Source organism: Puma concolor, chromosome E3 (genome assembly GCF_028749965.1).
Source record: "Puma concolor isolate L17-30 chromosome E3, mPumCon1.1.hap2, whole genome shotgun sequence".
In the NCBI taxonomy this organism is placed as follows: domain Eukaryota; kingdom Metazoa; phylum Chordata; class Mammalia; order Carnivora; family Felidae; genus Puma; species Puma concolor.
In genome coordinates this window covers 7,491,866-7,503,956 of record NC_141682.1, presented here as the reverse complement: position 1 = coordinate 7,503,956, position 12,091 = coordinate 7,491,866, and the positions used below count along the sequence as shown (strand labels likewise).

At 44.3% G+C, this 12,091-nt stretch overlaps 1 protein-coding gene across 4 annotated transcripts in view; it reads right to left on the bottom strand.

The window, feature by feature from the left end:
* Window positions 1-1,383: 1,383 nt before the first annotated feature.
* The window catches only part of ZKSCAN1 (zinc finger with KRAB and SCAN domains 1), a 55,375-nt gene continuing 44,667 nt past the window's right edge, over window positions 1,384-12,091 (bottom strand). For 3 of the 4 annotated variants that reach the window (XM_086691973.1, XM_025923282.2, XM_086691975.1), the window contains 3 exons: window positions 11,340-11,431; window positions 10,937-11,063; window positions 1,384-8,486 (listed from right to left, as the gene is read on the bottom strand). In XM_086691973.1, coding sequence (XP_086548099.1) covers window positions 7,594-8,486; window positions 10,937-11,063; window positions 11,340-11,431 — 1,112 coding nt within the window. In that variant the 3' untranslated portion in view covers window positions 1,384-7,593. The remainder of the gene's footprint in view (window positions 8,487-10,936; window positions 11,064-11,339; window positions 11,432-12,091) is intronic. The other variant, XM_086691974.1, reaches the window with a different exon arrangement.

Here is a 12,091-nt window from a genome sequence, read left to right as displayed (position 1 = left end):
TATAACTATAGGTGTGTTTATTTAAACATAGAACAGGTGTTGACGGGTGAGGGGCATGGAAGCACCAGAGAGCAAGGCCAGGGGCTCCAGGGAGCAGGAAGGACCAGGCAGTGAGGCACGTCCTGGTGGACGTGGGCCCTTGGGAAAGAATACTGAGGGACATCTGCTGAGAAAGGGTGAAGTGAAGCTGTGACTAGCACAGGGGACTGGAGAGCAGAAGACATCTGCACTGGGAACCCAAGACCCTGGCAGCGAATAGGGTTGTCCACCAAGGTAAGGGTGGAAGGAAGGTGGCCTCATCCACCTTTCCCTCCTGCAGCTGTGAAGAGAGGAAGGCAAGGCAGCCACCAGGGTTTGAACTGGACTGCAGAGTAAAAAGTTGAGAAGCTTCCGGAAGAAACCCTGACCCTTGGCTCTTGGAGCTCCAGTTTGCCCTGGGGGGGGGGGGGGGTGGTGCGGTAAGGTTCCTGTCCTCTGCTTACCCAAGGCTGATTTTATTAGCTCAGGGCCAGAATTTGCCATAGGGTCCATCCTCCACTGCAGTGACTAAGTTCAATAACGGATTGGATTTCTTCCCATTTCGGCCTACCCTGTCCCTCACTTCAGTTCTTTGGAATCACTTCCCCAAATAAATCATCTGTACACAAGCCCTCAGCTCAGGTTCTGCTCTCTGGGCAGTGGAGGGAGCGGGGTGCTAAGACCCTTGGACAGGGCAAAGTTCCCCTGAATGGGGATTTTATTGTGAAGATCAATGCATAAAAAACTTGTTTTGTTTTTTTTTTTTTTCACATGTGCCACCTTTTACTTCTTTTATTTACTTTAAAAAGAGTTTGCATGTTCCACTAGAGCAGGCAGGGCAGGAGTTAGTAGTCCCTTAAGAACCCTGAAACGGAAGCAGATAGAATGTTTCACGCCTCGATTCTGGTTTCTAAATAGGGTGTATAAAGCATTTAAATGAGACAAAGTAAGAAAAAAAAAATCAAATGGAGTCTGTTTCACTACATTGCACAACAGAACCAGGTTATCAGGGGAGAAGTCACAGTGCGAAGATCTGAACAGATCACCTGCTGCACCAACCGTTAGGATGTTCGGTTTTTTTTGGAGTGTCATAAATTGGTCAAAGGTTGTTTTAATGGTTCCGTCTTCTGAGAAAATCGTGTTTTGGGGTATCGGGAAGAGCTACTTCACACCACAGGTTTTCATCGGTTGCCTTCGAAAGGCCGCCTGGAACGTGCTCCTGTGAAGTTACTTACAGCACGTTCATGGCTGCGAAGATGGTCTGCAGGGGTGCAGTTGTTTTTAACTTTGAAATTACACTTTTTCCTTCACCCAAAATGTGTATTTATGCCACGGAGGAGGACAAAAAGCAAACGCCACCAACACTGCCACCTAGAGGTGAGAATTTATTGTTTTACCATGACCCAGAAGAGAAACAACATAGAGATACTTATTAACAATTCCCCACAATCTCCTTCCCCAACCTCACTGCTCTAACATTCATCAGACACCACGGGCCGCCTACAATGGACCACTGACTATAAATGCATGTAAGTGTCATTTTGCTGCCATTTCTCATAATGGAAACTTTAGTCCTCAATCAAGTTTTCAAATGATTTTCAATAGAGGAGTTCCCTAGCTTTTAAAAAAACAAACCACTTTTCCTCTAAGATCCCATTATTTATTCAAAGAAGCCTTCCTAGAAAGGTTAATGAGGATTTTAAAGGAACAAACGCAATTTAAAAATCACTTCTTGAACATCTACCAAGCGTCTGGACTCTCCTAAGACTAGTGAAATGAGAAGCCAGGTTTCAACAGCAAGAACTTAATTCTGCGGGTATTACAAAGACACATTTTCTTCTTTCGATCTAACTTATTCTAAACTAAGAAACTAGGGACTGACAGAACAGGAAAGGTTTGTCTTATCCAGTCTACAGATAAACAAGACAATGCCTGAGTTAGCTCTCTATATAGATTTAGGCTTATCATGTTGACCTGGTTGTAATAACCTATATTTAACTACAAGTTAATAAAAATACAATATGTTCATTTTAAAATAATCGCTGATTTTGCTTGTAACCCTCCCCACCCTTACCCCCACACTCGTATTGTTTTAGAACAAGATTTTTCTGCACAATCACCATCCGCCTTCTCCCCCCCCATCCCCCCTCCCCCCAATTATTCGTTTTCATGTAACCCCTGCTACTGGCAGAAGCTGGTCTGAGCCTAACATGCTTTGTCCTTGCTAGGGCAGAAAGAAACCTTACTTACACTGGTCAGTGGTTGAGGTGAGGAGGAAGGCGAGCAAGCAGTAACACACACACCTGAGTCGGGGCGACTGCGCTTGCCTAGTCCCTTCCCTGGACTCAAGAAACTTAAAACCCAAATCTGAAACTGGAATGAAATCTGAGTTTTATTACCACCTTTCAATCACTTGCAGGTCTCATTTTTTTTTATGTCTTAAGACACTCACTCGGCCTCACTGCTTCATGAGTGCTTGCTGAAGGGAGAAAGTTGAACTTGAAGACCAATTAGCTTTGCTAATTACCATGTAATTCTAAGTGGGCCATAATTCTTTAAGTAAACGGAGGGGAGAAATCTCAAAACATTAAAAAAAAAAAAAAAAAGCTGTTAAAATAACAGTGTTTAGAAGCCAAACCTCATGCCTCTCCTTACCTTCCACTGTTTCAGGATAAGAGGAAAACATGAGGTTTGTGCCATCCACTGTCAAACAGAACAATATGAAACTAAATTCTCACATTGACACATTCTGTTGTATGATATGTCCAAAAGTTATTTCTCCAACTTTTATTTGACCTGCAGAATTGGAGATGGCTTAGCCTCCCTATAACTTCAAGTTTGTTTTACAAAGCTTTGAAAAGTAAAACAGATAATTTCATCTTCAGATATAATAAAAAATTAATTTGAATAGCAAAATAAGTAACTGCTTTTAAATGTACAGTAGTGTGTCCATTCTAAAAACAAAATCTAAACCTAGGTTAGGAAAACTCTGCAAATAATGCTTTTTATTAAACTCTCCAGTAGTAGTTGAAATAAAAATCTACTCTAACTTCTATGAAAAGATCTATTTATACCACTTAGTTTCTTCTTCTGACTCTACATTTCATTTCACAACCTGCAGACCTTCATTTGGTTTCCCAGATGGGGAACCCAGCCCCCTCATAAATATTTCTGAGAAGTTGCTCAGAGTTGGACACACAAAAATATGGCTCCTCTGGCAAGTATTGCTGTCACCGTTTGACTACATTTTAATACTGTTACTCCAATTCACATAACGAATCTTCCATGAGGATGGTAGGATGAACCTGGTTAGCTAGCTTCAGATGAGGACATCAGGGTGACCAGACCCTGGAATAAAAGGTGATCAACTCTAGGATAAAAAGGAAGAAAAAAATTCCTTCACAGCTATGAATCTTCACAAGCCTTCTAATAATCACGGGAAGTAAGTGGGAGCAGGGAAGCTACACAGGAGCACAGCCAAAGCAAATACTGCAAAACGCTTCTCAAGCCTTATCAGAAAAACTTCCTGCCATGCCAGGAACTGGATGCCGGTTTTCCAGGAAAGGGCCCATCCTGGCGTTCTGCTAACCCAAATTGCCTAAGCGTAAAGAGCAGAGTTAGTGGGGGAAGCAGGGCCATAGTTTATGTGACCTGGTCAGGTTAACGGGTCCCAATGGGCCTTTCCAGTGCACTCCCTACTCTTGATTCCCGGAGAAGCCCCTCTTCCCCCACCTCGCAAGCTCAGAGAACCCATTTTCTTTGCCTGAAATGGTGAGCTGGCAGCTAAGAGGTCCACTTCCTGGCTTTGAAGAGAAAATGCGCAGGAAGCTGCAGAGGTTTATAGGAACTGTTCCATTTTAGAGGCCTATTGACCTGTCTCTCCTAAGGAATCTACTAATCTCTTCTGATTTGGTGAGCACCAAACTCTAAAGGTTTTCTCTCCTCTTCCCCCTCCTCTGTTCTGCAAACCGACTTTTTGTCTATACCCACATCAACTCCTTCACTGCTCACTCCAGAAGTTTTGCTCTTTTGGAGTGATGTGTTCTGTCAAATAGATTAAAATAAAATACATTATCTGTTTACAGGGAATACACAGAATCACAACCGGGGCTGAAGGTACAAAACACAGACATTGACATTGTGGGTCATACAAAATATATAGAAGTACCCAACATGAACAATTTTTTAACAATCTTTGCCTTCTTTTTCGCATTTCCCCACATTTTTTTTTCTTCTGTGGATCCTCTGGAGTGGATCAAGCTTCCTCTGCAGTGTTTCTGAAATTCATTACATGATTGGAACATACGGACGGAATTCATTTTCTGTCCAAAGCAACGAGTGGTGTACGTGAAAGTTTTCCTCACATACAATATTAATAAAGTTTATTTACAGTGTAAGCTTTCGGATGCCAAGGGCTGAGATGTGATGAAAGGCTTTGCCATATTTATCGCATTCTCGAGGTTCTTTCCTGGAATGAGTTTTCTGATGTATGTAAGATGTCAATGGTCTCACGTATCAAATGCAGCGAGCTGTCTGTACACATTTAGCACAGTTTCACTTTTATGCCTTTGATCAAACACGAAGTGTCTTACATATCAAGATGCCTCAGAGATCTGTCTTTTCAGGCTGGAGCCTTGCCTGCCAGGCTGGAATACAGACAAATCCCCCCCACAATCTGAAGAATTTTACTTATCTTCCTGGCAGGTGTATTTAAGGTATATCCTTTAAAAACCCTTCAAAAACTTCCATCAGGTCAACTAGCATGCTAATGGTTAACTTAACTATGGAGTACTTAAACTGTTTGTTAATAGACTTCGGCCAGTCAAGAACTTCTGAGTGTCCTGACACACTAATGAGATGTGGTGAGCCTTTCTGACCGTGACCCAATTACACTCTACACTGAGCGGCTGATAAATGGACCAATGTGAAAGGTTTTCGTGAACAGCCATAGCCTGTCCTCCCCGGCCCCCAGAAAACGCATTTTCAAATGGCTGCTTTCAGAAGTGCATCTGCTGAAGATCTGAGGCAACCGCTGTGGCTCCCCCATGGTCGGCAAGGAAGAGAAATAGGAGGGCACAGGCTGGACTGAACTTTCCTTTTCAAAACAAAAAAACAAAAACAAAAACAAAACAAAAAACCCCAAAACGATGGCTGAATTAATGTCAGCATGGAGTTATGGCTAAAAACAACAACAACAACAAAAAAGGACCAATGTGGAACCAACCCAAGTTCGTTCCCTCTCCAGAACAGTCAGTGCTTTGATCAGTGCCTGGGGTTAAGCGAGCGGCCTGCTGCTCCTGGTGCTCCCCAGTGGCAAGTCTTTGCTGATGAGCACCAGCCGTGAAGCCTCCACCGTGGCGTCCTCTCTGAAAAAAACCTTAAAAGCACTTCTTCCACCTTCACGGACTATAAAAAGCTATGTAGGCATATTCTTCTGGACTATCTCTTCTGTTGGTCTGAAACTGGACGGACAGAAATAGTCTGGTCACCTGCAGACTTCCTTGAAGTTTCCTCAGCCAACACTGACAGGACTGTTTAGAAGCTACAGGGGAGCTGTGGTCGGTCCCAGCTCTAAAGAGAGGCCAAAGAATTACTGCTGTGCAGAATTTCTAGTTTGGTCTGAAACTGAGGCCACAGTTGTCCCCACCTTACTGGTTCCCCATACAGCCATGCTGTCTCCCAGGCTTGAGCTGCTGGGTCACTGAACAACTGGTCAATGATAGTTTTGTTTCTTGATGGAAAACCTCAAACTCTATGTGGGGTTCCCCCAGGAAGGGGAGTCTTCAGGTCTGCTCTTAGTCTGTTTCTAAGTTCGTGCAGGGCTGTCCACCATCATTTGCACACTCTCAGGAGCAGAGTCATCTCTACCCAAGTCCCTGAGGACTGCCTATGTAGCCCATGCTACCTGCGTCTCCCGTATGTGTATCTGAAAAACGTCTGCCATTAGTTTCTAGGCAGCCAATTGTTTCCTCCTGCACAGACGATGGAAAAGATGAGTTTCAGAACCTCCCCTCAGTCTTCAGGGGTGAGAAACAGAAGAGATGCTGTGCAGTTCAACTATGATACACCCAACCACGTCTCAGCTTGTTGGTGAACTCCTCAGAGCAACAAACTTGTTTGGTAATTGCCAGCTAACGATATCAAATGCTTTTGCAAAGCTTCTGGAAAAGTGTGTGTGTGTGGGGGGGGGGATGCACTCTACAGGTTTCCTTTTTCTGAAAAGCAACACAAATTATAGCTTCTGAACTATATTTAGTTACAAATGACTCAGAAAGTGCCTAAATGATCACGTTCAACAGCTGACTGAAGAGAATTCTAAGATCTTTTGGAACAGAAAGATGTTAAAAACTGGCCTTAGTAAATGTTCCTATTTTTCTTAAGATGATGACAATAAAGTCACTTCTGACATTCCATGGTACTTACTCACAGATCTGTGTTTAGGAAGAGTCTATGCAGGCAGCTGGCCAGCACCTTTCTTTTATATTCAGGATAAAAACAGCATCAGACCCCAGAGCTTTAGCATGCCTCGGATTCCGAAGGTCCTCTTCAAAAGTTGGGCCAGGCTACCATACTTCAGGTACTCATGATTCACACAGGACTTTATCATAAGCATAGAAAGTCCTGTTAGAAGTCAGGTATAATGAGTGCGTCTTAGGTGTTCAGCACTGTGTCCAGTGCTGACGGGGATGTAAATATATCCCGTGACGATCGAAGCATCTCTTTGCTGGGGTGTGGCAGGGGGCAGGACGAAAACTTTCATACACGAAACAATGGTGGATTAAAAGACAGTATACAATCAAGTGCTAGCTTGTGGAGAAATGCATTTAGGAGTGCCATAGTGCTTTAGGGATTTCGAGAAGGGAGAGAAGGGTTTTGAATCATTGTTGCCATTTCAGTAGGATTTATCTCAGTGATGAGGATAGAGCCATCTACATTTGTTGCAGTCCTTTGGAACTGTAGACTGGTGCACGTACCCTCGTTCAGGAAGAGCCAGAAATCTTTGGTTTGATACTGATCAGCACAGTCCTAGATTTCTATAGCTTTGGCAGGCTACCAGTGATCACATATATAACTTATCATCTCTAGAACTAGTTTGAGCAGCATGTCCCAATGCAGTTTTTGTTTCAACTGTTCCTCTTTTTGAGAAATACGGGATAGCAAGATGCTGGCCAAGTGGGGTTTGTTTGCAGCAAGCAGCTTTAAACCTCAGTATCGTTTTCACGGGGCCAATCTTAATCCTTCAATTTTGTACTGTGGTTTTTCGGGCCAAGAGCACCTTAAAAGGTATCCTCATTACTGAAAAGCTTGACGTTTTGCCGTGGTGTGTGCTTTCGTCTTGTACAGAAGTATCGTGAGGATTCTCCATGTGACTAGCTTTCCCCTGCAGGGGCTGTGTGGAGGGATTACATGCCCACAGACTATGCAAAGGCAGAACACTGCTGATGTAGCTACAAGGATCCTTAAGCGTGACTTTTATAATCTGTTGAGGCTGCCTTTTTTCCCCTCCGTGGGCACACGTCTCTAAGGTAATTTTGGAAACAGAAGGGGGAAATGGCTTGTGGACAACTCCTTGCCTTACACACAGCTTTTCAGGAATGCTCCAAAGGCATCAAGGGAGGCGGGGCTGTACTCGGGGGCTCGCTCTCTCGTGTGGATTCTGTGGTGCAGAGTGAGGGTCGAGCTCCGGGTGAAGGCCTTGCCGCACTTGGTGCATTTGTACGGCTTTTCTCGTGTGTGAATTCTCCGGTGCAAGATAAGGTATGAGTTTCGGTTGAAAGCTTTTCCGCACTCACTACATTCATAGGGTTTCTCCCCCGTGTGGATCCGCTGATGTTTAGTAAGGTCTGAGCTCTGGCTGAAGGCCTTCCCGCACTCATTACATTCATAAGGTTTCTCTCCAGAGTGGATCCGCTGATGGAGAATGAGATTTGAACTGTGACTGAAGGCTTTGCCACACTCGTTACATTCATGAGGCTTCTCTCCGGTGTGGATTCTCTGATGCAGGACAAGGTTTGAGTTAAGACTGAAGGCTTTCCCACACTCACTACATTCATAGGGCTTTTCTCCAGTGTGGATTATTTTATGGCGAATAAGGCTTGAACTCCTTGTGAAGCATTTTCCACATTCATCACATCTGTGGGACTTCGTTCCCGTCGGCACCTCTTCGGGGGTGTTAAAGTTTGAACTCAGACTAAAGCTTCTTCCCAATCCTTTACCCTTCTCCCTTGGACCTCTCTCTCCCGTGGTGGGTTTTTTTTCCTTGACTGTAGCTGGCCCCGAATCTCTTTTTTCTCTTCCGGTTTTTTCCTCAGGGTTTCTTTGCTGCCTTTCTACTATTCTGCCCTGCTGTTCACGTTTCTCTGCAAAATCTTTCTGGAATCTTCCTGTTGTCTCCCCACGCGATGCTGAGTCTTCTGCGTTTTCAGCCTTTGAGGCTGACTCCTCATTCTCATTCCTGTTTTCACAACCTGACACAACAGAAAATACAAATAGCAACATTTTCTTTTCAACCTGTGGGGTAATCAACCAAGTGACACTGTTCTCCAGGAAGCTTCTACATGCCTGTAAAGTGGCGTCACAGTATCCACAGGGATGAAATATGAGAAAAACAGGGGAAGAGAATGGAGATAACAGGGAGCAGAGTTGGGGGAGGAGAGGGCAGACAGAGCAGGAGGACAGCAGGGCCAGCGTGCACCTGGGAAGAGCGGCGGGAGCAGGACCAGTTAGGGAAGGAAGGAATGAGGAATGCAGGAGGTCATCATTCACAGTTGTATGACTGGTCACCCCCTAATTAATTTGAAGGAATACATGTTTAAAAAAATAACGTTCCAGGGGTGCCTGGGTGACTCAGTCAGTTGAGCGTCCGACTTCGGCTCAGGTCATGATCTCACGGTTTGTGAGTTCGAGCCCTGTGTCAGACTCTGTGCTGATAGCTCAGAGCCTGGACGGAGCCTGCTTCGGATTCTGTGTCTCCCTGTCTCTCTTGTCCCTCCCCAGCTCACACTCTGTCTCTCTCTCAAAAATAAATAAACATAAAAAAAAATCACTTTCCATTTCTAATAAAGTATGAGTTTGAAAAAAGAATGGACAGGTCTCTCCTAGAAAACAGTAAGTGGTATTCGCACAAAGAAAGGCATATACATAGCGAATAAAGGAAAAGTGAATACTCCTCCAATTCTGTGAGCTTTTTACAAGTCCACGGTTAACGGACAAAACAAGGAGCTCTGGACTTGGCAGGTTACACAGGCCTTTGAGACACAGGAGATTATCTCCTCCAGTGAGAGCAGCACAGAGCTGACAGTGCTCAGGTATCAGAGACAAGGGGGAAGCAGCTGGTTGGGGCATTAATAAACGTAACTAGAACCTTCACTGACAGACCACTGAGAATAACGGAGAACAGAAAAGAAACTGAAAACAATTCTGTATATGGCCCATGACAGAGAGAATGTAAAAATCCCAAATTTTACAAACACAAAGCTGACGCTCTCGTGTAGCAACCAGCGCACTGGTAAAACACTGGAATACACCTTTATTGTAGACTGCTAAATTCTGCATGTCGTTATTTTTAAATAGAGATTGAAAATTGTTCAAAAACCATGCAGTATTATTTATATCTACATATATATATATATATGTGTGTGTATGTAGAGATTATCTATCTATCTATCTATCTATCTATCTATCTATCTATCTATCTATCTCTACAATCATCTAGGGAGAGACCCAAGATATCTCAACCCTATTCTTTATTTACTTGGGCTTTAAGAACCCTTTCCAAGTGGGTCTGCACTATCCCAAACAGACCTCTGAGAGAAATTACAGAGAGTTGAACGGTATCTAACCTCTGATTTTAGTGATGAAATTGCCATAAATACTGAGGACATCAGTCCACTTCTTTTGAATTCCAAGCCAAAGTCCTTGGTTATCTGGATAGTTCCCAGACTGTACTCAGTTTTTGTTTGTTTGCTTTTTGAAGTTATCATGGGATAGGTAATACCCATGTCATAAACACAGATCAGTTCCTTGGCTTAACCAGGAAACTATCACCCGGTTATATCTATGGTTCAAGACAAAACCTGAGGTTCCTTCTTCAGTGCCCTTCAGTGACCCTCCTCCCTACCCCCCTCCCCACCCCCCCGGCAGAAGTCTCACTGTGAACCCCCCATGATACTATTTATTTGGGAGCTGCTGTCCAGTATTGTCTTCCAAGGCTTGAGGTCTTGCAGGGACAAATGGGAATGTTTGTCAATTGTGTCCCCTTGTCTCATCTGGATGATGTCTCTTAGAACTTCTTTTTGTTCCTACTACTCATTCAGGAACAGACCTCTCCACAGAAGACCAGCACTGGGTTTGGAAACTGGGAATCCTAATCACAAGGGAGGTAACAGGCGCAAGTTCATGAATTAAATAAAGCTGTTGTGGAGCTGTGCTCGCAGGATGGAAAAAGACAGAAAGCCCAGGGGAGGATGCTTGGTAACTCCAGGAATGTGGTCCTAGGTTAGGACTAGACCAATGATCAGGTCTCACATGGACCTAATAGGAAATACAGATTCTACCCCCTCGACAGAGGCACCTACATTGCAACCCAAGGGGACCGGAGAAGAATCCTAGGATCAGATTGGTTGAAGAGGTGAGGACTCAGAACACAAGAGTATTTCTGATTTCTAACAGCAAAAACTACTGAAAGGTAAAAAATCCACTTGGAATCAGAGAATCAGAGTATCAGGCTTTGGGGGCTAAGTAAATGTAATTGTGCTCCTTCTCTAATTGGTCTGAAAAAAAAAAAAAAAAGCGGGGGGGGGGGGAGCTCAGTAGTCTCTCAATCCTTGTCAACTCTCAGCTGACCACATCAGAAATTCCACAACTAACAAAAAAAGATGCAAAACAATCTCAGACAACAATCCTGCATTAGTCTTACCCTGGGAAAACACGTTCCCATAATTCTCCTGCCTGTTGTCCCTATTGAGATTCCTCCGAGCCAGGTTCTGACATCCCCATTCCTCCAGGATGAGGGACACGGCCATGTCCTCGATCTTCACCATTGCCTGAAATAATATGAGAGCCCCACACTCAGTTCTCCCAAAGCTCAGGGACAACCCCATCACCCAAACCTGGAGTCAGGGACAGAACTGACTGCAAACCTACAGGATGCTGGGAAAGAAAAGGTGACCATAAGGCTCTGGTGAATGGGATCAGGAGGAGTGGGGCTACTCTGTGGGTTGGGGCATCAAGATTGTGTCCTGGGTGGAGAGAGCTAAAAGAGCTCCAGGAAGAGAGGCAGACACAAGGGTCTCAGGAGGGCAGAGGGGCCCACAGCTCACCTGGGAATCTGCTGTGAATAGTGCAGATGCCATCGCCTGGTCTCTGGGACTCCCCTCGTGATGAGGGGCAGGAACGTGGGTGGCAGGGAGAGCTGAGGGAGGAGAAAGGAGCTGTGAGTGAAACCAGCTCTGTGCTGGGCCTCCCCTCCAAGAAGGGCCTGGGGCACTCTCTTTCCTGCACCAGCATGTTCGATGTTCAGTGCTTAACTACAGAATAGTTAACTACGGAGAATTTAACAAAGAAAAGACTTTTAGGTGGGAGTCACAAGGTGTCATAAAAGGGTCCTTAAAATCACCTGGTCCAATCCCTTTAGTTTAATGAGGGGGAATCCAAGCCCTGAGAGGGTAAATGACTTGTCTAATGTCACACAGTTAAGAATGGCAGAGCCAGCTTCCTATTCTCAGCTACAGATATGGGTTAATTCAGTCCATGATTCAAGTTTGGCTCACAATTTAATTTTCCGCAGTCCAAAGAGCCAGAGCATCAGAATTTCATTGAGTTATGAACAATATAACATGAGTGCTAACAATCTTCCGTAGTAATGTCTCAGAACAGAGACATTACTCAGAGTAACAAGGGAATCTATTCTGGCCATTTTTTGTGCTTCTACTTTTCTCCCTCACTTAGCCACAGTTTTCTGATAAAATGCATACATGCTTCAAATGTCGACAAGACATTCACAAGTATATAAAAGCATGGGTTGACACGGATCTAATACAAGACATCGATCAGATGATCACACTAACTGCAA